General features: G+C 39.8%; 2 protein-coding genes across 2 annotated transcripts in view; one reads left to right on the forward strand and one right to left on the reverse strand.

Moving 5' to 3' along the window:
* CDAN1 (codanin 1) overlaps nucleotides 1–4,414 on the forward strand; it is a 35,420-nt gene extending 31,006 nt beyond the window's left edge. The window contains exons 26-28 of the mRNA XM_071558321.1: nucleotides 850–1,052; nucleotides 1,780–1,887; nucleotides 2,663–4,414. Coding sequence (XP_071414422.1) covers nucleotides 850–1,052; nucleotides 1,780–1,887; nucleotides 2,663–2,788 — 437 coding nt within the window. The 3' untranslated portion in view covers nucleotides 2,789–4,414. The remainder of the gene's footprint in view (nucleotides 1–849; nucleotides 1,053–1,779; nucleotides 1,888–2,662) is intronic.
* Nucleotides 4,415–5,524: 1,110 nt separating this feature from the next.
* The window catches only part of STARD9 (StAR related lipid transfer domain containing 9), an 86,324-nt gene continuing 65,538 nt past the window's right edge, over nucleotides 5,525–26,310 (reverse strand). Inside the window, exons 23-33 of the mRNA XM_071558323.1 lie at nucleotides 14,934–26,054; nucleotides 13,978–14,175; nucleotides 13,042–13,222; nucleotides 12,356–12,502; nucleotides 11,642–11,747; nucleotides 10,888–11,030; nucleotides 10,596–10,660; nucleotides 10,304–10,509; nucleotides 9,820–9,899; nucleotides 9,226–9,384; nucleotides 5,525–8,175 (exon numbers count right to left, since the gene is read on the reverse strand). Coding sequence (XP_071414424.1) covers nucleotides 8,074–8,175; nucleotides 9,226–9,384; nucleotides 9,820–9,899; nucleotides 10,304–10,509; nucleotides 10,596–10,660; nucleotides 10,888–11,030; nucleotides 11,642–11,747; nucleotides 12,356–12,502; nucleotides 13,042–13,222; nucleotides 13,978–14,175; nucleotides 14,934–26,054 — 12,508 coding nt within the window. The 3' untranslated portion in view covers nucleotides 5,525–8,073. The remainder of the gene's footprint in view (nucleotides 8,176–9,225; nucleotides 9,385–9,819; nucleotides 9,900–10,303; nucleotides 10,510–10,595; nucleotides 10,661–10,887; nucleotides 11,031–11,641; nucleotides 11,748–12,355; nucleotides 12,503–13,041; nucleotides 13,223–13,977; nucleotides 14,176–14,933; nucleotides 26,055–26,310) is intronic.

Raw genomic sequence — 26,310 nt, forward strand, 5'->3', positions numbered from 1 at the left:
CCTTTGGAGTGTTGCCGTAAAAGTCTGTAAAAAAAACTCTGAGCCAAGTTTTGTAGGAGATAAGATAATGGGCAGGCACTTTAACGAGCAACCCCGCTCATCCAGGAATACATCGACGCGCGTGCATGCAAGCTCAAAGTTCTATAGCTTTTATAATATAACCTATCCAATCACTACTGTCCTCATGTCCAGTTCCACCTCTGTCCCCTCCCAGTTCCCACCCCTGTTGAATTGGGGCTGGGGTCGTTGGGACCCTCTGTCTTCATCCACCTCCTCTTCTTCAGCACACAAAGGTTCTCTGGACGCTCTCCAGGGCTTCGGGTCACACTGCTCCATGGTTGCGTTCTCTCTGATATGCTTTAATGTGGTACCTTGAGAAAGAGACTAAATAGCTGGTAGATCTTAGCTGCCTGTTCTGGAGCAGGGGTAGAGGTAGAAGGACTTTATGCTACAAGCTGCTAAATATTAATTCACTAAAATCTACAGCATTACATCTACTGTGTTCCTAAAATCTACAAAATATGAAAATTGAAAAATCAAAAAACCCCCTTCGGCATCAGGAGTAACACCTAGGTTCTCTTTGATTAGACTTCTACATAGTTGGTTTGTCTTTCAGGACCTGGGGCTATATGCCAACCCAATGGCATTCTTTGACTGAGGAGTATAAATCTCTTCCTGTGTAATACTTACCTGTATAGTTCCAAAGCTCATAATTTTCTCGATTTCTAAACTGCAGCCCTCTTAGGTTCACTGGTTTGTACTCACTAAGTGTGCTGTTGTGCTAAGATGATGACTATAAAAGGAAATAATGCATCTATAGAAGTTAACTTTTTATCCTTTTGCTTACAGTTTCAGGTCGTGTTCCTCTGAGTCTGGAGATCAAATGCCCAGATAAGAACCCAGAGATGCTGTCTGTAAAGAACAATCCCACCTGTGGCCTTCTAAAACTGCTGCTCTCTGTCTGGAAGGAGGACTTTGGGACACCTGTTCCTATGCAGCTGATCTTCAGCAAGAAGAACATTGGTTACCTTGCAGAAGTGAAGCAACGAGAGGTAAAGCTTATTTGGATCTGTGGAGCTGCCAGTTGTCCGCTCTGGTCGGATACTCGTGTTTGAGTTCTGCCTGCCCACAGTGTTCACTGGAGCCTTGTGTGAGCAAGGCCGGGGATGTTGTTTAACCTCACTTGGTGCTGTTTCTACAGGGTAGGAAAAGACAGGGCTGCATACTACTTGTCAGGGTTTGATTCCTGTCTGGGTGGCTCTCAGGAAGGTACAGTTTCGTTTAGGAACAAATGGCACAATGGCCCATTTGGCCTGGGATATGATGGGGACTGGGACCATCACTCTGTAATTGGTTGGGTTCTCATGTCTTTTATCAGCTTTCATTTTTGCATGCATGCTGGTGCTATGAGCACCCCAGCTATGAAGCTGAAAATCACCCTATTTAGTTGCAGGCTAAAACCAGATTATTTCAGAAGGTAAGGAAATAATTTTTCAGCTGTTCTTGAACTGGAAGGAATTGAATACTTGGTGTGTTTGTAGACTGAGAATTGGAAATATTGAGACTCTGGTAGGATACAATGTATGAACTAGAAGAGTTTTGTTCACTCATTTTGGATGTTGTTTTTATCCTCATTGTCACACCCAGATAAATAATGTTTGCTCCTTTGTGCCACATTCTGATCTAAAAAGAAAAAAGTGAATTGTATATGGATAAAGAAACAAACACAAAATCCATTTCTTTTTGAGTTGTTGAATTTTTTTTCTTACTCTCCTGCAGTGGGATTTGTTCCTTTTCCTGCTTCATGGTCTTGTAGAACATGAACTAATGAGAACTAGTGAAATAGAGAGTTGCCTGCATAGCCTGGAAGAGCTCCCGTGGCCCTTAGTAAGTAATTAGATGTGTGTGAACAATAACTGAAGTAACAAGTAAAGTTATGTAAACAGCCAATTCTAGTTCTGCTATTTCATAGATAAGGCCATAGAACCTTCCTGTCTGTCCTTCCTCCTTAATACAGCCTAAGGACTGGCTTCCAGCAAGCTTGTTACTGTTTGCTAGTGTTTGGCTGAAAGCCGTGCTTGTGTGAATCCAACATTACCCATGCAGTGGAAACATTTCCAAGAAAATTGTAAACCAGTTTGGAAACCAGGTGGCTTAGTTAGCAGCTCTCAGTTCTAACCTGAATGTGCTTGCTGTGTTCCAGCTGAGAATGACATGCTGGGAAGGGTCTTAACTGTGACCCAAAGGGCACTTAACCCCTGTGCCTCTTACCACCAATGTGAGAGGAGTCAGACTGTTCTAGAGGGAGTCACACTATTTTGGCCACAGTCAAAATGTAGGAGAACACCCAAATGCCTTGCTAAAAATGGGCAGTAATTCAAGGCTGGCGAGTGCTTGCATTTTGGAGATGTTGAACCATTACTGCCATTTAAACTGTGGCAGTAATGATCTTTTCTGAGAAGGGTGTAGGTTTTAGAGGGGAGACTGAACATGTAGGCCTACAGCCATTCATCTTTGCAGTCAATTCTGTGGCTTTTCTATGCTCATCACTGGAAAACCATCAAGGTTAACCTTGTAAAGTTCTTAACTAGAAAAATTAAATAAGCCTTTTTGTTGACATTTGTTAATAAGGGCTCTCTGGTTTGTTATCTGCTTGTTACAGGATTTCTTAAAAGACTTGAAAATGCTGTCCAGAGTATTTGTATCAGAGCATCATAGAGAGGAGCCCAGGACTAACCCTTGCCAGCTGAGCAGACAATCTCTAGGTACTGTGACTGCACAAAGTTAGCAGAGGTGGTGGACTCTGGACAAAAATTACTCATGAAGATGGAAATGGGATTTTTAGCATTTCTGAATGGATTGGGAGCTCTGTGTGGGAAGCATACTACAGATAGAGGTCACTTTGTGCAAAACCTGCACTGGTCTCTCAGTTCATGGACATTTGCTGTGGTGACTATGCTGAAGGATTTACATCAGCAAATGGATCTGCAAGTCAAAAGTCCTTTAAGCACCTTGATTGTGGCTCAGAGCAGCTGTTCTTTAGACTCATGGGCACTTTTTTATTTGTGCAGCAACAGGCTCTGACCAAACCCATGAATCAATTCAAGTGGACAAGTTCTGTGTGATCAGAGAGATAGTTCCTTGGTGGCTGTCTCTTCTCTTAATGTGATGTGATTTCTCATGCTGTCTTTTAAGAAAGCCTCTACTGCCAGGGGAAGGAAAAAGTGAATCTATATGACAGAGGTGTGCCTATATTTATTTTTAAATTGTAAGCTCAGTGTTGAAGGTTTGATTTTAATTTTTTAGACTCATTTTAAAAGTTAAATCATATCAAATAAGTACACCAGACCATTGATGACATTATTCTTAAAGGATGTAGATGCCAAACTGGTTTTCCATCTATTGCTGGACACAGAACTTGTAGTTTCCCAGGGGTTTTAATAGAAGTAAGGGAGAAAATATCTGTTTATATTTTTTACTGAAGACAATATTTTTAAGAGACTTTTATAGTATGTGAACATAAATGTCATCTGGCTGCTATCCACTGGTTTTTATAATGCTTTTTGCCTTGAGTTTGGGGTTTTTCAGTCAGGAAGTGCTGCAGCAAGAAAACTACAGCCTGGAAGAGCAGACGTAGTAGTGAAAAAGCACTCTGATGTTCCCTGGAGAGCAGGTTTTGAAAGGAGTCCTTTTCTTGGAGGACAGTGGGTATTTTTCTCCCCTTACAGACAGGTTGTCGCCAAGGATGCGATCTCCTGTTCACCCTCCCAAGTATTTTCTTAAACTGGGGTTTGTGGCAGGGACTGCTGGTGATGAGCAGATAATGATTAGTTGCTCACAGGTTTTCTCCCCTGCCCAGTAGCAGTGAGGACCTTATTTCCTTTTGTCTAGGAGTGTCCTATTAGTGTAGGTTTTTCCAGAAAGTAAATTCTGTGTTAAACATCTGAACAAAGTGAAGCCCAGGGCTTTTTTTACCCTGCTAATTAGCGAACCTTTTCCTTGTGTAAGGTGAGAACAGGGAACATCTGGGAGTCAATGATTCAAGAAAAACCACCAACAGGATTCATTAGGTGGAACTGCAGCTTCTGTTAAAATGTATGTTATACAGAGAGAGAGAAAGCATAGAAGCACATCAGTGTCTGAACCATACTGAGATTTTTCTTGTTTACTAAGCCCTGTATTGAAAGATTTGGCATGTTCCATCTGCATTCCTTATTTTAGGGGTTTTCTGATATGAATGAATGAGAGTCCCTAAAAGTAGGTATGCTGCATATACAGCAAGGACATGGGAATACAAATTGAAAGAGTTAAGTACACCATATCATGCCATACCTGCTCCCTGAGGCTGAGTATTATGTGATATTTTGCTGCAGATCTAATTTGAAATTGCTGTTTGTCATAATAAACGTTATTAAATGTCTTGTATTGTGTTCAAGCTGTCAATATATAACTTGTATTAGGGCAATGAACAAAACAGGTACCTTGCCACAAAGCAGGGGGCAGAAAAAGGACAGCAATGCCTCCTGTTTGGCCTACTGCTGCTTTCTTTCTACAACTTTTTTTAATAAGAGGGGGAAGGGGGTGGGTAGTGGAAGGGGGAAGAAGCTGAAATCCATAATAGTAAAAAAAAAGTGCTCTTGGCTCGGGCATGGATTTTGTTCAGGTATTGTACTGGCTGCATAGATACCATGGCTACAGCTATTTTCATGAACTCAACACACGTGACTTATCCTTTCCTAATACAGCATGTTTGGAAGTTTTTATTTAAAAACTGGCCAAGCCCCAGGGGCAGTTTGCCACATCCAGAGAACACAGTTGTGCTCTATGGGACATGGGACAGGAGACAGTTCTTCAGTGGAACCCAGCAGGTAAGAAATGCTTCTTGTTTCTGTGTTTTTTATGACTTAATGCAGTTACTGTAGTTCTTGAGAATCCTGTGGTACCCAGCCCTGTTTGCTCTGTAAAGCCAAACACCCAACTGGGTAACCAAACCTTAGGAGCAATTGTACAGCGCCTGGTTTTCTGCCTGCTGAGGCTGATGAACTCTCAGTGCCAGGGCCTCAGGCACTGTACCTCTTCCCTGTGCACTGCCTCCAGCTGTAGTGCCACAAGTGCTGCAAGCAGGAGAGCAGTAGAGAGGAGAGCCAGTCTTCTGTACTGCAACACACAATTCTCAAAAGAAAATTGGGAACAGTGATATATACTAACTTCCTTCTGAATGTGTAGGTGAGGGGAGTTGTGTAACAGGCCTCAGGAAGAAGCTCCATCCAGTGTCCTTTTTTTTTAAATACCCAAAAAAACCCCACTTTACTAGAACAAGACATTGTCACAGAACCCAAATATAAGCACTGATTGGCTTATTAACTCTTGTGCCACACATTCATATGCCACCTGCATTCCTCTGCAGGTAAGTAGGAGACCCACATCTGTTATCACAAGCTTGCCTTTGTATTACTTTTCTATACAGCTTAATTCCATAGATGGGTATCTTAGCTGGAAGAAAATAAGATGGGGCACATTTTCTTGTGTAGAAAATACCATTTATTGTGGATATGAAAATAGCAACCTTGATTTAAGAGCAGAGATGCAACCCTAGATGGTAGAATACAATTGGTTTGATCATCTGCTCCTCAGCAGTGACTTACAGGAAGTTGTTTTTTGCCTGTTGTACATTAACAGATTCTATATCTGCTGGGTTTTTGTTTGATCCTTCCAAACAAACCAATGCCATACATTAGCAAGTACCATAAAATGCTGTATTTGCAAAAGAAAACATTTATATAAATAGGCTTTTTAGTATCAATTGAAGACTATATTAAAAAAAAATTACATTAATTCAATACCAATAAAAATAAACCAGCTTTAATAGCATATAAAAATTCTTCAAACTAAGCATATATAAATAACTTAATTTGTAAACACAGAAAAAACAAAGTATATATAAAAATAAACATCTGATGCACTGTACAATAAGACACTATCCTTCATAGGCACTGACATTGTTGATCAACAGGAGTCTCCCTAGATGTTTTTCCTACAAAAACTGCTTTATCACTAGTGCCATGTCCAAAATAAAGAGGGGAAAAAAGGCAAAGCACTGAGCAATGCTTTAGTGGATTGTATGAAGACCTCCCCCACTTCCTCTGGAAATCTATGGAAGCAGCACTGGGGACAAAACCAATACCCCATGCTGCTATTTCTGCTGTTTTTATTAGGGCTTTAATGTAGTGCCTTGTTCGTTCTTTCTTCTGGGTTTCACCAAAGGAAAACCTGTAATTTCACTCACTTGCAGAAAATTTTGTGACTGGTTGCCCCTTCTTCCTTGAGGGATCATGGGAAATGCATGATGCTGCAAGTGAACCATGCTTTTAGGAAAAGGCTGAGTCTCACCAAAAAAAAAGAATATATTGGTGTTAAGATTGTAACCATGACTATCCAAATACAAAACAAAGCAAATTCGTAAGGGAAAGGTTTTTTGATCCTAGCTGGTCTAAACTGCGGGAGGGGGAAGCCTTGGACTAGTATGTATCAAAACTGCTGTTTTCTTAAGTCTCAGTTCAAAACAGGTTTTGTCTTTTCATTTAAAACTTAATATATTATTAACAGAAAGTAACAGAGAAGCTGAGAGCCAAAATTAGACCTGTGCAAAGATACAGTAAAAGCAGATCTTGGCTCTTGAACTCAGAGGTGGGAAGTGCAGCTAACTTCACCACATGCTGGGAAAATGCACCTTTTACTGAAAGTAACTGTGTTAAAAGAGCAGGCACTGAGTCCAGTAAGGTGGAAGCTTGAATACACATTTCTCACTTCACAAATTTAAAGTGCAAGAGCTTCTTGAACAATGCGGGCTTATTTCAGCTAATGAAAGCATAATATAGCAGCTTTTATTGCTTAGGTATATCTAAAGTGATTCTGTACTGTTGTGCTGAAGAATTAAATGAAGGTATTTCTGTTTATTTTGTTGGTTGTGGCTTTGTTTAAATTTAGGAATATGTGAAACAACTAGGGAGGGTGTTGAACAAACATGTAAAGCCTCACAGCAGGATCAGTGGACTAAGTTCAACAGAAATACCATGAGGTAACTGAATGGGTCTATACTTCCTGTAGTGGGACAGGTGGTCATGGTATGAACAAAGAAGTGTGATTACACTATGATCAGGCTGTATTTTCAGCTCCTAATGCATTTGGGTAGAAGTGTAGAACGGCTAATGGAAAACACCATTGTGGACAAGTATTGGAGCTACTCTTACTTGCAGGATTTATATTCTAGAAACAACTGATTGCTGAGTATTTACCCTATTCATGACAAAGTGTCACTGTTTGGAACTGTCTGTTTGGTTTCTTATTTCAAAGCACCTGATTCTGCAGTGCAGTAAAACTGTGTCCTGAGGTGTGGTGGTTTCCACTGATGCTGCATAGTGTAGTGCACTCTGGAACACTTTACACGGGCTGCAAGCAGTCAGCCAATTACATGAGAAAAATCTATCCAGGGTGCTGGATGACTAGTCAACATTGCGCTGGTCTAACTTCTAAAGGGGAAGGACAGATAGGCAGCAAGCCAAGATAAATGATTTATCTACACAGTTAGGAATTCTGCATTTGATACTTATCTCAACATTAGAAAGTGGCTTTGCAGCTCTACTCAAGAGCTTATAAAAACTCTCAAGCCATATGAGTACTGCTTCCAGCCAAAACTTACTGAAAGAAAGAAGGTTGATCTCTGAAGCTGCTTGGAAGCAAGTTAAATAATACACTCTAAGATGCTGGCTATTGTAAAGCAAAGCCTCTTCCACTGCTCTTCATAGAGACAGCACACCTTTCTGCTTGTCCATGGAGGTTTTCCACTCTCAAGGAGGACAGGTTCCCCCATACGCTGTTTCTTCTAAGCAGTGTTAGCTGAAGCAAACAATCCTTTTCTCTATTTCCGTATAGTCCAGTGTTAGCAGTCAGGCTTCTGAAGTGAGGCTTGGAAGTGGCTGCCTTAGGAGCCAGCATTTTCCATTACTCTTACTGACATTTGTGTCTCCTTGTGAAGTGTCAGCTGCTGTCAGGTGTCTGGTTTTGTACCAGCCCCTAGCTGGCAAGCAGGTGTGCCAGCTGAGCAATCACCAGGGGCTGTTGCTTTGCAATGAAACTCAGGAGCCTTGCAGGGATAGCCGGAGCACCAAGATCCACCTGCAGGAATTAGAAGAGAGGCTGCATGTTGGGGTTGTACCTTTTTTTCGACAGAACTCTTCTCCAGCCTGGAATAGCTCTGATATATCAAGTGTATATTAAACACAAGAGTAGCTTTCAGCCAAATGCCATCATTACTGTGTGGCTTTTATCTTTTCCTTTCCAATGCTCCACAGACTTTCAAGCTTTGCAATTTGATATTACTTCTAGCATGTGTGACCCACATTGCTTTTGAGAGCTTGGATTAAATATTACTAGTTTGAGACAAGTAGTGTTACTGAAAATGTACATGTATATACTAAAGGGAAATATAAAATGCATCTAATATTTTAAAATACATATATACAATTCACATATGTGCTGTAAAATGCATGTACTAATTAATGGTATTTTTTAAAATGTAACTTAAAAAAGTTTTAAATAGATGAGTTTAAAGGACTAATGTCATTTATCTGCATAAGAATTTAAATAAATTTTACACATTAAGGCATTTTCTTCTGGACATCAGTAAATACTAAGTACCACTGTCTCAAAGAGAGCCTACTTTCAGATAAGTCTGTAGGAATGGATGGCAGGATTTTTTTTATTCTTAACTGGAATCCAAATCTTGGCTTCTCTTTATTAAGTGTGAAGAATTAATGACTTAGGTTAGAAAAATTTAACAAGTATTTTCAGACATCTTGAAAATAGAATAACCTGAGGTGGATTTTCTGTATCCACAGCAAGACAAAAATGCACACAAGACCCCCCATACTGGCTCACCACCTGAGAACACAACATATATTAAAACTGCTAATAAACTTTTAGAGAGGAGCTTAGTATCCAAGGAAGCAGCTTTAGATGCTGTAAAAACTTGATTAATTACAATCCTAGTAGGATTGTCTGCACTTCTAGATAACAGTGTGAAGTAGAGGTGACTCTTATGGTCACTTGATAGAAGTTCATGAAGCATAGCATAAGGATTGTGGGGTTTGTTACTTAGCAGCTCTTAAGTATTCTGCTGTGTATCAACTTTTTGCATTCACAGTTGAACATACAGCAAAATCTTACCTGTACCATGTAAATGACTCTGGTGATATCTCTTCCATTCACTATGTCAGGTTCCAGTATCCAAGCACTTGGCAAAATCTCCCCCCTCACTGCTTCTCTGCAAGGGTGAGGCATGGATGCATCATAGACAGACTGAATAGCCAGGACAGACAAGTTCTCCTGCAAGTGACAAGGTATAAGGGTGACAACTTGAAAAAAATTTTATGCATATAGTAATAAATTTATGCAAATAGTAGTATCTTTGCTGTGAGGCGTATTTTTTATATTACTTACTTTAAAAAGCCCTTTTATTAAGAAATAATATTTCTGATGTGATTTATTAAATATGTTTTTGTCAAAATTTTGCATGTTTATAACCAGAATATACTGTGTGACACTTGTGTTCTGCCTAATGGGGACCTTGGCTGACAATTGTCATTCACGAGAAGGTTTTATGCATAATTCACTTGTGTGATATTGGCATGGCTTTTCTTTCTGTTACACTGTCCCTTCTGGAAATATGAATATGGACTTTACTTCTTTCTCTCCTTTGTCCTTGAACCAGGGTATCAGAACAATTACTCCTCTATGCTTCAGAGAGAATGTTCACTTTACCTCTTTGGCTTCCACAGTAATGCAGCAGAAGTCCCGGGGTTGCTTTAGGTAACACAGGGAGGTATCAGTCACTAAATACACTGGGGAAAAAACCCACCCAAAACAACAAAAATCAGGAATTAGACTTTGATAACTTCAACTTGTCTCAATTCTCCCCTATCCCTTAAAGGTAGATGCATATTTTATTTTGACTTGTTGCCTGGGAGTAGAGCTCTAGTTAATATGCTGTAATATGTTATTTCAGGTTTATCATTGCTTTCAAACCACTGTCTCTAGCTGTACTTCTCAGCAAGATGTATTTAATATTATTGTTACTTTGGAAAAGTCTTGCAAAGCTGAAATTCCCATATTAAATGACTGAATTGTTTGTTCAGACCTGAATAAATGAAATTAGATGCCTCTAAATTTTTTCCTGACTGACAACCTGAGCTGATAGAGTTCATCATAATGATAATGGTGGTTGGTTGTTTGTGTGGATACTCACCCAGGTGAATGTGGCTGGTTACCTTCTTGTGTATTCGAGCTGTATTGATAGATCTGTCATATAGATGCCTTTTGCCAGGATCTCTCACCAGTCCCCACACATAGGGAAGAGGCCTTTCTATCACTCCTGCTCCCAGAAACCCATGCCTTGTTGCTGAAGGGAAGACTTTGTAGTACACCTGCACTTCTTTTTCTGTACATTGATATCTGTCAAAGACAAATTAAAGGTATTTGCACAAGAGCACCAGGTACAGAGAAGGTTCTCCCATTATAAAGACATTCCATAAACTTACTTCCACCCAGCTGCTGCTTGGCACTTGTAGAGGTTCCTCAGATTATGAGAGCAGGCTGCCATTACCTTAGAAAACAGTGAGAAATGACACCGGTTTCACACAAACATTCCAGCTAATGTGACAGTCTGCACCCTGGCTCATTTTTCCCCACACTTTAAAATTGTTCAGTACGTGTCTCTCTGTATCTGACATACAGGTAACTACTGGCAACATAGAACAAGACTCCTCCCACCCATTTTTGCTACAACTTCCAGGACATACAGGAATAAGTGAAAACTGCTTATTTACTTACCTCAGTGGTAGCATTAGCGAGGATATGTTTGGATAAATCTTGGTAACCTTTTGTTGAAGAGGAGCTGACAGAAATAGTTAATCCATGAGTGAACCTACAGCTGGTGCTACTAGAAGGAAGAGGTGGCTGAATTCTGCTGGCTTCTGTGGGAAACAAAAAAGCCACAGGGGAATAAAATAAAAATTAAAACCACCACTACTCTTAAATTGTAGGGACTTAAACCCTCCATTAGAGTCCCCAGTGCATCTGATCCTAATGAAGTACCAGTAACATCCCTTGTCTAGACCATCAGTGTATTGGTAATTACACCAAGTTATATATTGCATTACTCAATTTTTAATGGTTATTACCACATGTAGAAAAATAAAATAACCTAAGGAAGAATAGGCAACATAAGTCTTGAGGCTAAAAGTAAGAACTTGCATGTACAATTCTATACTCGCAGCTTTAGCCCCCAGCCCCCACCTTTCTTTTGTTCAGTCAAAGGCATTATCCTCGTGTTGTCTCAGAATGCTGTACTTTGAGGTTACAACATCGAAAGACCAACTTCAGAGGGAGCTAATCACCATTTGCTTTTTCAATAAGTTCTAAGCAGGCCCTTGCTAGTGGTTGATGGTATTTTTTTGAAGTCATGTAATGGTAGGGACATCCTGCAAATACCTAGAATCCAATTAGATTTTGATCTGCATAAATGATAAATGTCATTAGGCTTTGGGATACAACTCAAACATAAGCAGACAGATGATTTACTTACTAAGTGTTGAATCCTTCTGCAGTTGCTCTAACACATAAAGCTGACTATTTCTAAAAGTTGAACGACCTCGTGTGTCTCTTGACACCAAAGTATTTCCAGAAGAAACCTGATTTAAGAAAGTGGAGAAGTGGGAACTTTCGGTGTGAACTGAGAAAAATAGTGTTACATAGACAGTGGAATATTAGTAGCAGTTTGCCTTACTCTATCATCAGGTAACGTCTTTGCCTTTCTCCTGGTTATGAAATGATACCTTAGCTCAGGAAATTTAGCAAACCAAGTGTAAGGAGCTAGCACAGGTGCATACTTCAAAAGGAGCTTCAGGAAAGTCCATGTTAACACATGGACACTTTTCAGTCAATGCCTGTATCACTGAGGGAGGCACCCTCAAAATATCAGGTTCTATCAGGTTTATCACAAGAAAAGGTTTGTTGTTTCTAAAACATTTATCAGAGGGCGGCACTACTGACAATAACCATCTGATTTTTATCTATGAGTTACATTTTAAAAAAACCAAACAATCAAAAACAAGTGTCACTATCCTTTGCAATTAATGGTAATGCTCCCTCCACCCAATGCCACCCATGTGTGTACTCGTGATGCAGACTTGTCCTGTGTGGTAGCTGTGACAGAAAACAAATGGCCTTGAGAAAGGTCTTGTTATGTCTCTGTCGAAACATCAGGAGACATCAGTCTCACAGACCAGTGGTTTCTCACCTGCCCTTCCGGGCTGCTGAAGTTACTTGCAGTGTATATAGCAGTATTACTGCTATTGTAACCAGATGTTGGGCCAGAGGAGAGGCTGAAGCTGGAGTCTGTACACAAAGTGCTTGTACTTGCAAGAGTCTTCAGCCTTGCTTCTTCCTGTAACAGGTGTCACAGTATAAACAACCCCGTACAAAGCTTCCTGTGCACAGCAGCTAGTAAAATCAATGATAACAGCACTGAAAGAGGAGTGATCTAAAGAAGTCCCGTTTCTTTCAAGGAGCAGTGACGAAAACTGTTGCCACACAGAAAGTAAAGTTTTAACTAAGCAGGCTTGTTTGAAAGACTAGGATTATATAAACCATAGAGTGAATCACCCAGTAAAATTTGGCAGTCTGCGAAGATGCAGCTTTTGTTGTTGTTACTCTTCACATGTAAGAGTCCAGGCTATCAAACCAATCTAGGATGTTTTAAAGGGAAATTTTTTTTTTTAAAATGATCTCTATTCAGTCCCATTTGTTGCTCTTTCTCTGCACTCGAAGCCCCTCTCTTAACTTGCTGGTCAAATGTAGTTGTTAAAGACCAAAGATTTTACCTTACTAATGGAACTACTCAATGCTAGCCTAGAAGCCCAAATAAAAATTGGATAAAAATACTGAGAATTTCAAGAACATTTATACTTTTGATATAATGCTCACCTTCTGTAACTGAGAAAGTACTTGTTCCCGTATACGCCTCTTCTCTTGCTCTGCTCTCTCCCGAAGTTTGTCCCTAGCTCGTGCAATTTCACTTTTGGTTTCTTCTCGTGCCCTCTGGTAGTCTCGGAGCAACAGTTCAATGTCTGAAGGACACTGAACGCTTCTTTTTGGTTCTTGAAGTCTGTAAGAATAGGCAAGTAAGGGGAAACACACATAATTATCTGAATTTTTGTCACCTAACAAAACACCATGGGAAAATTGTATTTCAACATAGAACAGGAAAGTTTGCCAGAAAAGCAATTAAAACCCACCACATCAACCTCCAGAAATTATCTCTTCGCTTGCTAAAGGCTGAGTGGACATTAGCCTTGAAAAATTACTCACTGCAAGTCCAGTTTACCACTGAGATTATTGCAGTGATTGCACTGGTTTCTAAATGAGCTCTTTATAAAATCTAAGGTCATGGCTTTGGCATATCACATATGAACTTATTATGTTTGAAAAATAACTGTCTCCTGACCACAAGGGAAGCAAAAGATATTAGGGGGTATGGTGGGGAATGAGAAACTTAAATTCTGAATTGTGAAGTGTTGCAGAACTTTTCTGATACTTAAGATGAAATTGAATTCTATGTGGCTTTTAAATTAGTGAAGAGGACAGACTGGTCTCTCATCAGTCCAGATTGAATACTTGGCTGTCCTTATACATCTAATAAATTAGAGACTTGTTATGAACTTAATAAAACTAGACAGAAGATTTATTGATTTTTTTTTAAATCAGGCACATGCTTTTCCTGAAAGCACTTTCTATCCCAAAGGTCCACACTGAGAAAAATTCTGCCATGGAAGACTTGGATGTCTGTAACCACCATTAGTGTGTACCCATTGAACACTGCTGATGAACATTAGGCCAAAAGAGTGGTTTCTAATGCCCTACCTGGTATTTTCCACCACATTTCTTCTCAGCTGTTGCAGATATTCTCGGCGTCTGCTAGGGAGATCTAGAGCCCTCTGACTTGGATCCAGAGTCTGGAACAGACTCAAATGCTTTTGAGGACTCAGACTTCGGCTTCTTTGATACTTTTGCAGCCTTTTTTCTCTTTCCTTCCTCAGTGTTTCAATAGCTCTCATTTGGCTAGTAGGGAAATGTGATTACAGTGACAAAATGCACCCTGCAAAGTTACATTTTCTGATTTTTTAAAGCACTTAAATATTAGTTAGCTCTGGAATGTACAATTTATAGGAATCTAATACCATCTAATACTCCTGTGTCCTCGTGCTGACAGATGATGCAGAAATTTTAAAATTTCACTGCTTTTCTAACAGCAGGAAGTGCACAAGAATGTCTTGGGTTACTGCTGGTAATGGCTGAGGGGTAAATTGAGGACGGAGACTAATGTAGCAGCTTGTAAATTTTTGCTATAATAGTTTTAAACTGGTTCTACAATCAATCACAAGAATCAAGAATCTTGATTTTTTAATAATTTATTTTGTGTATTTATGGGGGTTTAAAATTTGTTTGGTTTATTTGTACAGTAGCATTTATTCACAAAAGCATGAATGAGACATCCCCACAAATACCCTGTACCAATCATTTTAACGTTGCAATAAATCAATGAAATATATTCCCATGATCACCAGATACACATGAAATTTTGAGAGTGGAGTGGCACTAGATTCAAATTCCACCAAATGTTATACTTTTCCCTGTTTTCTTGAAGCAACCCCAAAATTTTGTCTTAAATGCACTACTTAATGGTTTATAAAGTAAGCTTAGTATTATATCTCTTCACATATACTTCACTCAGTCTAAGTGATTAAGTGCTCATTACTAAATGCAATTTAAGCTGCATGAAGTGGATTCAAAATTCAACACTACCTTAAGCAATTTACCTTTCATAAAGTTGCTGCTTCACTGGAATCCCCACCGGGTCATCTGCATGGCCGCTCTGAAGGACCCTCAGCAGGGCATCTGTTTCCCCAATGCCGTAATTGAGCTTTGCTTCAGTCAGTTCCACTGTGAGGGGATGCCGATGCAGATCCAGGTGAATGCCAGCCATGATCTGGGCACGCTCCCTCTGAAGTATCTCGATCTCCCTGCTCCTGCTGTCACAAAGCTGGGATTTCCTTTCCATTTCTGTTGCTTGTGTGCTCCTAGTCATCTTTTCTGCCTCACTGCATAGTTCAGTCACACTGCCACTCAAGCTGAGCGATGACGGAGGAGGGCTGCCCTTAACACCACACCAGTTGCTAAATTTATTGTGTATGGGTAAGTCACGGAGACTGTTGCTCCGAGGCCTGTATGGCTTTGCAAAAGTAGAATTTTTGTTGAGAGGAATTTCAGTGTCACATTCACTTTCAGTGACAGAACCTGTATTGTTGTCTCGGAAAGAAGTTTGCACATCACTCTCAGCAGAGAGTGGGGAAGTGCAGCTGTTTTCCTTCCTCCAGAAGAAATCATGAAATTGTAGAAAAGATGCTTCTACGAGAGCTTCTGAGGATGTGCTATCATTTGTCTCACTTGAAGAAGTGGCACTAGTTTTTTGATTAAAAAATAAATCAGCATTTGGAGATGGGTAGTTATGAATCAAAGCAGTATCAGAATTCCCAGTGTGTTTCTCATGTGCGATTCCAGCTGAAGAACCTCTTCCTCCCCTCGTAACATACATACAATGAAGCGAATGTGCCAGAGATTTGTGGTCTCTTACATCACCTGTTACCACCCCACTGTGGCCCGACACCTCCAACATGCTGCTGGAGTGGTACAGCCGCTTTGCACAAATGGTAGTGTGGCTGTCAACCATGAGTCTGTGCTGTTGCTCCAGGTCTTCCTGTCTGAAAAGCTCTTTGGCTGCTCTCTTATCTGAGAAACCTCCAGATTTCTTTCTTATGCCCTTACATTCTCTCGAAGTGCTTGATTCACTCTCTGTTTCTGTCTGTGAAAAATTGTCTACATTAGGTTGTATGCTGGACTGTGGACCTGCTCTCTGCTTTTTCAGGTTGTGAAGGGGACTTGAAGCAACACTGGAATATCCAAGATGTTCCTTAATAGAGCCAACAGACTTGCTAAAAGCAGTCTGGCTGCTGGGACTAGCACTAAGAGTAAGAATAGGGGAAGAGGCCCTATCAACTAGCAGGGTATTTTTGTAACAAAATTTTTGTTCTACTGGAGCTGCTATTTCACTGGCACTTCTTTTATCCTGAGCATAAGATGTTGGAGAGTGAGAGGTGCTGTTAGTAGGGCTGCTAACTACAGTGCATGAAGAGTCATCTTGCCCTGAACTTGGCAAAGATGATGTGAGAGATGAAACTGTGGTACTAGCAAAAGCATCATTCTGCTGTGCATTAAGTGACGTTTTTTGAAAACGTAACATAGGAGCAGAGGTTCTGGGTAAGAGAGGCAGATGCATAAAGGAGTCTTCCAAAATGCTGTCAAGACTATCGTGGAAGTCAGGATTGTCCAGATTTTTCATCTCTGTTTGTTCTTGTGTTCTTTCTTCAGGAGAGAGCATTTCCTCTTTTCTTTTGGGAATCTTTCCTACTGTATCTGCACCAATTTCTTTGCAATTGTTTACTGCCTGAGCTTCTCTCAATTCATTTTCCATTTTTGCCCCCACTTGTTTTTCATCATGTTTGCCTTGAGGTTCTTCAAAAATCTCAGTCTGAGTGCCTACATCTGCCGTAGTCTGAGTGCAGCTATCTGATCTAGTAGCCTTCACAGCATCTTCAGTTCCTCTTTGGTTGATTTTGGCATTCTGCTCATTATCTATAACACTCTGTTGAGAGAGGTTTCCCAACAGCTCAGAAGTGTTCTGAAGAAGCTGTGACAGATGCATGGACAGGTTCTGCATGCTTGTCCAAGAAGGTTGAAGAAACAAATCTCTGTTGGATTCCTCCTTTTTTGCAGAAACATCTGTATAGCTTCTCTGATGTCTTCTCTGCCTTTTATACCTTCCTGTAGTTGCTGTTTGTGTTCCCTGGTCACATGTAACCCCTGGCAGTTTTTTGGAAGACCTTTCAGACTCAGAAGGATATAACAGTACAATTTCATCAACCTGCACTGAAGAGTTACCAGGTTGTGCAGAATTCTCAAATTCAGCAGTGTTATTTTCTGAATTAGTTTCCAGTGTTTCACTGGATATGTTGGGATACTGCTTGCTACTGTCACTCGAGTATGCAGACTGAAAGTCTTGTCTGACACTGTCCCATCCTTGAAGACCTTCAATGCTACTTAGAGTGCTTGATAAAACTTTTGCTGTAGCATATGAACTTAGATGAGAATGAAAAGGAGAATTCTGAGAATTCAATCCATTTTCTGCACTGGAACATCTCATAACTTTATGATTTTCCATATTTAAAGGAATTTGATTGCAAGAGACATCACTTGCACTTCCAAAAACATACTGTTTCCAGCCAATCTTGCATGATTCATCTTGTTGCCATGAGTGAATATATGGGTTGATATCACTTGAACTAAAATGCATTACATCTTTATTGTTCTGCAAAAATAAATCTGGCTGGTATCCAGCTTCTTCACCTTTCCCTTCACTACACTGAGCTACAGAACTACTCTTTGAGTTGACATTTGCTTCTACACCCAGAGAGCTGTGAGCTGTGGGCAGTGAGGACGATGGAGATTGAGTAGTACAGTCTTTTAAAGACTGGCTGATTTGGCTTCCTACTGCAAAATTTTGTAAATTTTTGTGATTACAGTTTGCAAACTTCTTAGTTTGTGCCATTCTTTGCTGAAATCTGGGTTTAGATTTAACCTGTAGAAAGTTCTTTGATTCCTGCTTTGAAAATCTTTCAATTCCATAAAGATCATCTTCAGTTGGTGATGGAGGCTCAACACTCATATTTAAATCTTGTAGTGATTTAGATGTAGGATATAACAATGGATCTGCCTTAGATGAAGCTTCCAAAGTATATTCTGTATCAGAGAAAACAGCAATAGCTGGGGCTGATACTCTGTGACTTTGTAAATAAGGTCTCTGTTCACTTTCTTTACAGCTCTTTGTATTCCGTGTAGTAGAATATGACCTTTTGCTCCTGAATTGCACAAATTCAGATTCTTGAGGAGGCAAAAACTTCATAGAGGTAGTTTCATTATTTATTACAGAAAACTTCGGTCTTCCCAATTTCTGAGTTTTATTCTTTGTTACAGTGTCTCCAGTTGCTGAACAATTGTCTGCATCAGCATCACCAGCAGGGCTATCAACACTTGAACCCGTATTACTTCTGCAAAGTAAAATCTCTTTTCTGCTATCTGGATTTGTTCTATTTGATACCTGTTCTATCTGTTCACTTGTAGGCATATACTGACAATTACCTTGCAGATCTGCAGGGTTTCTTTCAAAACCCAAAACAGTGTGATATGGTTGGCTGGGATCAGCACTTCTGCTGTGTGGGGGATATGCTGGACTAAATGAACTGCATGAGCTTCCAAGATCCACTTCAGCATCTCCTGGATACAGGTTTTCAAACACTGTAACTTCTGAGCCTATTAATTCATTTGAAGAATCTGAGCATACTTCAGTTTGCTTTTCAGCAGGTTCTCTACTTAACCTATTTCTCTGCTCTGTCTTTACTGCAGAATGTTCAGCCTCAGTATTTGAATGCAGTTCTTCCTCATTTCTGTTCAGTGTGTACCTCACTTGTCCCTCTTTAACAAGAATTGCCCTTTCAGTAGCCCATAAAGGCAATGGTGGTAATAAAAGAGAATTATCATTTAGTATTTCTTCTGTGTGTTCTGTGCAAGCTTCTTGTGGTAGAACTTTATCCCAGTGATGCTGGTCAACTTTTATATTATTGTCAGATTTTTTATGTTTACTTCCATATACAGGTTCCCCATCTAGAGTAAAATTTTTACATGAAGTACAGTTTGTGTCTGACACTGGACAATGCCTATTTTCTTTTGCAAGGGAAAGTAAAATACTTCCTGAAGCACATACTGGCTCATCAAATACAACAGCCTTATCAGACTGAGTGTCTTGTATTTGAAAAACAGCAAATGGAGACTGTTTCAATATATTTGAATGTGAAATATTGTGTATGCCAGTTTCACCATGGCCTATATCTGCAGTTAAAGATGATTCTGAAAATGCCATTAAGGATGGGTAATTGACACCTGCAAGTGCCTGAGGAAAATCTTTTTTCACAGAGCACACATCTGTAGCACTGGGGGACATTTTCTCAGTCAAAAAAGTATCCTGAAGTGAGTCCTCAAGCTGACTAAATATTAGAGATTTTGAGTCCTCAAGTAAACAAGATGTGTTGAAAGCACTGAAGTTCTTGGAGCTTTGAAATGGTGTGTCAATTGGACTTTCTTCTGTAGAGCAGGACTTTGATTCATTCCTGCCAGTCTGTCCTTGGCTCTGGGAAGCGAGCAAGCTGGATTCTGCTGCGGTCACACTATTAGTGTTACTGCAGTGTTCTGAGGGGTCATGAATTTTATTTTCTTTTATGTCATTGCAATTCTGGAGATAAACTTGAATAATTTTCTCCTTTTGATCTGTTTCCACAACTTTTTCAGGGAGTGTGTTATTCTGAGCATATGTGACGTCTGCAACTGCAGATTTATTTTCCTTTTCATCTCCTTTCTGAGAAACACTAGGAAAAGTTACAGATACACTTAAATCAGTTGATTCACTTTCAACGTATTTTGTTTCTTCAGAGGGAGTAGCATCATTTTCAGTTTTGTCTCCCTTGCTGGCAATCAAACCGCCTGCAGAAGACACTGGGCAATTCAGAAGACCAGGAGAATGTTCAGAAGCACCCAAGTTCCTATTATATTTTAGAAACTCTTTACTATAATGTGAAATTTCCCCTGGAGACTTGTTCAGGCCTTCTGAAAGGGCTGAAGCATTCCCAGAAACAGTATTGCCTGATTGGTCTATGCAGCAATCTTCAGAAGTCTTGTGCCCCTGATTTTCCCTGGGCTCATGCTGATATCCACCTACACCAGGAAACTTGGCATTTTCAGTTTTACTGTTTGCTGTAGGATGTCTTGTGCTTAAAAATGTCTCCTCTTCATGCAGGGATGAACTCCCTGACTGAAGTACTTCAGGAGTTGCATTAATGTTGCGAACGATTTTTGGTGTAGAGATTTCTAGTAAAGAATGCATTTTTCCCACCCTTGTGTTTTCCATCACTTCTTTCTCTGAAGAAGAGAGCAGGTTTGATTTATTCAAGAGCAGTGAATCAGGCACAATGGTATCCTTTTCATCTTGAGGTGTATTTTCTATGGAATTAAGACAGCCTTTTAATAGTTGATTACCTAACAAATCCATACTGCGTTCTTCATAAGCATTGTTAACATCCTGAGTAATATCTTCAGAAGAGTCTATTTTTTCCATGGAAAATGAGTTTCCTTTGGCTGTTTGCTGCAGTACAACAGTTTCAGACTCAGGACCACGTGCACTGTAGGGAGTAAAAGAGCTGTTCTCATTGACATGTTGTGCAGATATGGCATAATCAGGTGCATTTTTAATTACAAAGGATTCTTCCTCCTGCCTCTCCTGTGTGGTCATGATTTGTGTAAAAACTACGTTTTCACTTTGCATTTTATCTGGAAGAAGTTTGTCTTCTCCCATTTTCTTAACTGTAACAGATGTACCACAGCCGACCTCACTCTCCAATAATGTTTCATAGTAAGGCAGAACAGCTCCAGTTCCAAGACAGGTGTTACAAGGTTTTTTATGTCCTTCCAATGCAGTGGGAACATGTTGAACAAGATGGGAATCATCACTTCCTCCAAGATATAAAAGGTGATTTACAGACTGGTATGGGGAGTCCTGAAGTTCTTGTTTTTTTTCTGTAGACTTCAGCATTGCTGGTGGATTTTGTTGCTTGCTGATGTCTTCGTTCTTTTTAGAAAAGCTGGTAGAGACCCACTGGCTTTCTCTTAAGAGTTCACTTAATCTGCTGTCATCATGTATCATTTGGTATCTACCTTTGTTTTCAGGGAATAGTTCAGTCAGGTTTTGTAAAAAGATCAGTTCTACCTCCTCTGTGTTTTCTGCAAACATCTGCTTTTGTTTTCCTGGTTTGGCCATTTGTGCTTGCTTCATCAAATGCACTTTCTCCTCCTCAGTTCTAGAGCCTACTGGATCCAATTTGCAAATATCAGGGCTTTTTCTAACAATATCTACATTCAAGTTTTCTGAAGTGCCATGCTCAGGAGATTGCATAGAGCAATTTGTAGGTGTATGTCTGTCGAGACTTGTAAATTTTTGTTCAATTCTATATTGGTTATTACCAGCATTTTCATCATCAACTACATTTCCTGTCTCTGGAACAGAGTCTACTGAGTCACCATCTTCACTCATTTCAGTAGGATCAAGGTATCTTGAATCATCTTCTAACAGGATATTCTCTTCTAGTTCTGAAGCTGTTAGGTATCTTTCAGGGATCTTAAACTGATTTAAAATTTCCTCTTTATCATCTCTGTTACAATACATTTGTTTCAGAGCTGGAGACTGTTCACTAAACAAAACACTTCCATCTGTGTATATCTCTTCTTGCCTTGTAATAACAAGCCCCTCAGTGTATGTCACAGTAATTTCTTCTTCTCTCCTGGTCACTTCACATTCATTAACCTTGTCTTCCTGAGGCAAACAGTTTGATACACAATGCTCAGTTAAATTGTCAGAATTTATTTGTCCTTCATTTTCAAATTTTTCTGAAATGCTTCCTTGTCTCCTGATGATTAGTACTGATGCAGCTACATCTTCTGGTCTGTTCATCTGTACAAGCCCCTCACAAGTGTCAAGAAACCCTGAAATATTTTGAGTAGTATCTGTTGTGTGGGAACACACAGCTGAAGGAGTGGTTTTGGGAGCAACAGAAAAGTCTGGTGAATAAATACCTCTTTCTATTTGCTCACTGTTTTCTTTTTGGCAAAAGTTGCTTGTTTCAAGTTGACTGCCAGAATGCAGGAGTGCTTTTGAATCCTGAGTATGTTCTACCTCAATGCTGGTTTCCTGCAGTTCATCTTTGTCCACTTCTTCATGTGTCAGGCACAGATTTGTATTAAACTCACACTGAACTTCACAAGCTACAATCTCAGTAGGTTTCTTTGGATTCTGAGATAGACTAATGCCTTTAACATACTTTCCACTCCTGTCTTCAGTTACACTTTGGACTTTGGCTTCTGGATTGTCAGGTAAACTTTCGATCTGTCCAGATTTAATTTCTAATGCATTGTTTTCTAAGCTGATTGCACTGTTGACTAATTTTATTATTTCTTCATCACTGTTTGCCTCTGTATTCTGATAAGGAGCTATGGTTTCTTCTGGATCAGTTTCTAGGTTTCTTAAAAATTTGGATTCTTTCTTTAGATATGAACTCTCCTCTAGAGAAATGGTAGCTGGTGCATTTGTGTTGCATTCAAATACCCTTTTCAACTCTGAATTTACATCATCTTCAACAAGAAAGATGTCCTCTGGGCAATCACTTTCAAAAAAGGCTTCTTTGTCTTTTCTTGATTCAAGTAAAGATTTTTTCTGTGTTTCTATTTCCACGCGATTGGTGGCATCCATTTCCACAGAAATGCCACCTATCTGCAGTGTAGTGGTTTTCTGCCCTGTTGATTTTGAAGAGCATGTTGTGCAAAGGCAGCCAGAATGCACCTCAGAACAACTTTCTGTAGCACTGACTCCCACAGTAAGATTAGATGTAGCATCACAAACTCCTTTCACTATTGTGATCTGATCCAACAGTTTATTGTAATTTTCTGTCTCAGATGCACTTTGAAAAAGATTAGCTTTTGTTGAAGCTTTGTAAAATATGCTTGAATCAGGTTCAGGGAGGAAATAATTTGTAGTCTCACAAATAGCAGCAGGAAAGGATTTTGTGTCTTTCCCGTTTACATTCACTATGAAATAACTTACTTCATTTACTACTAAGTTTTTGTATTTGGATGAAAATTCTTTCTGAACTATAGCCTGAGATTTCAGGGCATTGCATTCTTTGCTTTCACTGCTTTCTTGTCTTATATTGTCAGTGCATAATGTAGAATTTTCTAAAATTTGCTGGGATAAACAACTTGTCTGACTGTCTGCTAGAGCACACTCATGGGAATAATCCTTTGAAACAGGTTCGTGTTTGAATTCATAATGATTCTGTGAAGACAAGTCTTCATCCTTTGATTCATATTCTTCATTACCATTGAATGAAGGCACCTCTGGCACAATCTCTGCCAAACTATCAGTGCTTGTTTCCATACAGATTATCTCTTTTTCAGACATCTCTATTGGTGTTGCGGATTGGTCGTAACTTGCACTGGCAGCAGCAACTGAAGAGTGACATTGATATGTTGACTCTTGTGAGGACAAATCTGTCTCTGTTAGTTCTTCTCCAGATATTTGTTCATAATCCGTTTCTTGCATTGTTTTCATATTACTCTCCCCAGACCTGAGGAGCCCTTCTGTAACAGCTGGTTCTGCTCCTTGTCCAGCCAATGTTTGAAACTCATAACTGCTTACTAGAGAGCAGTTCGTATTTGTTAAGTCACTAAGAAAGAAACCTTCATCACAACATGGTGGTATTTTTTGTATTGGAAAAAACTGCCCGTGGTTTCCAAACTGGGCATGTTTTACTGCAGATGTCTGTGTTGAGGTCACATTATGAGCAGGTCCTATAGAGGATTCACCAGCAGGTGCACTGACAGATACACTTCTGCTGTCTGAATCTGTCACACTCAATTTTGTCATCAAGTTATTATAGTTGTTGTTGAGCTCATCTTTTGAAAAAGTTCTGATTACATTATCTTCTAAATCTGCATCTACACAGCCATTCCTCTGCTCCACAATTTGCTCAGGCAACATGGAGACAAAAGGTGTTTTTTTCAGAGTGTGATCTTTTGGCAGCTCCGGATGAGTTGTGGGGAGAGAATCCTCCTCCTTCCTAGATACCAGTGACAAGCAGTCTGCAGTGGAGCTGCTTTCCAAACAGCTGAATGTTTGTGTGCATTCAGTGGTAGACCTGTAAGTAGGCAATTCATCCACTTGTTCAGGATGATGTGACCTTGAATGTTCATAATAATCATGCTTTGCTGAAGTAGGAACAAGAGAGGAACTTGGTCCCACTGAGCTAACAAATGAAGACACTACATTTTGAGATTCCAAGACAGTGTTTTCATTAGAGCTTGTCCATCCCTTAAGAATGTCATTTAACAATCCTGTCTCAGAAACTCTGCTTCCAGTTGTTGTTTCAGGGAAAGGTACTTCCGATGTGTCAGTGGAAAAAACTGAGTTTATTTCGTTTACACAATGTGGTAAGTGAGTAATGCTGTGAATCTGCTTAGAGCCAGAAACAAAAGAAACTTCAGCAGCTGACTGGTTTAGATCCTCTTTCTTCATCCAAAGGTCTGGTTTGCTCAAAGAGCACAGATGAGCTTCTTGAAATTCCAAATTTTCATGGGAGAAAGGTGCTGTTATTCTGGGGCTGCTGATGTCAGCCTTTGAGTCAGAGGAAGACCAAGCATCATCTGTAAGAAAAGGATTTTCACTTGCATAATACAGTCTTTTATCAAGAGTCCTTTCTTGTTCTACAAAGGAGATTTTTGTCCCCTTCAGCAACTGGTTGCAAGCATTACTGGAAGCAGACTGTGGCTTAGTGTCCAAATAAAAAGAACTGCTCAGCTTCAGATCATAACTTGAACCTTCTGTATCTCTGTTGCGTGTCTGGGACTTGTGGTCTTCTTCAGTCTGTACAGCTGGTAATCTAGGAGCTTGCAACTTCCAGAAAATCTCTGTTGGCACTTCATCAGATGAATCAGATTTGGATTCCTCTACCACGTCTTCTGCTGGCATCTCTTCTCCATCTGCTAAACTATCCAGAGAAAAGCTTCTTTCAGCCTTTTCCAGGTTCCTACGAGATACATATGATGTCACAAAAGATGACATATGGTGCTCGGTTCTGCTTTTGTAAAGCTTAGCTGGCTCATGATGGGCCTTTAACTTGTGCAATTTGCTTGTACTTCCCTTTTTATCTTTATTTTCCTTTTCTATCAGAGAGTCTTGTGACATTTGACTGTCATCACTCTCAGAATCTTCTGGGTTGGCAAGACATTTATTTCTGTCAAAATCTTCTTGCTTTGGCTTCTCTGGGAAAGCTTTTGCATAAGCGCAAGAGAGAGAATCTACAGAATAGGAACTGTCAGTATCAGAAATCTCATTTTCATAATCTTCTTGCCAGTTTCCCAGCACATCTGTGGCTGTTTTGGACATTCCAGCACTTAGCATCTCAGCACTGTGCCACTTTTTTTCAACATAAGAGAGTGGTGCCTGTGAGTTCATCTTGGTGAGATTTCCTACTGATGTTGCTGCCACCAGAAATGCTTTCTGTTCCACTAATGATTTCTCATGACTTGGCAAGGCTGAGTTTGGCTCTCTTCTCCAGTTCATGATGGTTTGGTTTAGATGCACTGATGGTGCGTTTCCATACACTGTTTTCTTCATTTGTTTAGGAAAGTTTTCTGGAGAAGACCTGTGGCCTTTTCCATTGATATCCATTTTAATCTTTTTATTGGATACCTGAGCTCTATTTTGTGTTAGATTGCTACTTGCAGGCTGACTTATATTTCCTAGCACCTTTGATTTTGTCATTCTTGCCCCTGCAATAAAGGTTTTAGGCTCATCTTTCTCCTTAAAAGGATCAGGAGAGGAGCCTTTAGAGGTCTGGTTTTGAGATCCAGCTTGCCCTGGGTTGTCATCCAATTTTTCAGTTTTTTGGTAATTTTTATTGATATAAGCCATGATAGCTGAATCATTAGAGTCTTTTTCTGCTACTTTTTTATTTCCAGTTGAAGATGGTTTTTGTTTTTCAGTTAGCTGCCTCTGGACGGAGGAGATCCCCTTTTCATCATTACGGTCATCACTCTCAGAGATGTCTTTACCACTTCTGTAAAGGTATTCTAGAGGGCACAACCTCCCCGTTGTGCTGCCTTTACAGTATTGATCAATATTTCGTGAGGTAGATAACTTTGAGACAGGCTCCCTCTTCAGCAAACAGCTGTGGAAATAAAGAAGAAAAAAAGTCCAATCCTCGTTTGAATAATGTATTTAACAACACTTCCACCTCAGCAGTGTCTTGTAGTTAAGAGTAACAATTCATGAAGCAACAATCTTAATGCCTTTCAAAAGCAAATTCTAGCAGGGAATATTAAAAAATAAAATTCTGTCAGTAAGAATACAATCCCCTTGATACCCTGAAATACGCTCTGCATGCAAAGAAATAAAACAATGCAATGTTGTATAGCTTCAGTCTC

Source organism: Pithys albifrons, chromosome 6, assembly GCF_047495875.1.
Source record: "Pithys albifrons albifrons isolate INPA30051 chromosome 6, PitAlb_v1, whole genome shotgun sequence".
Taxonomy (NCBI): domain Eukaryota; kingdom Metazoa; phylum Chordata; class Aves; order Passeriformes; family Thamnophilidae; genus Pithys; species Pithys albifrons.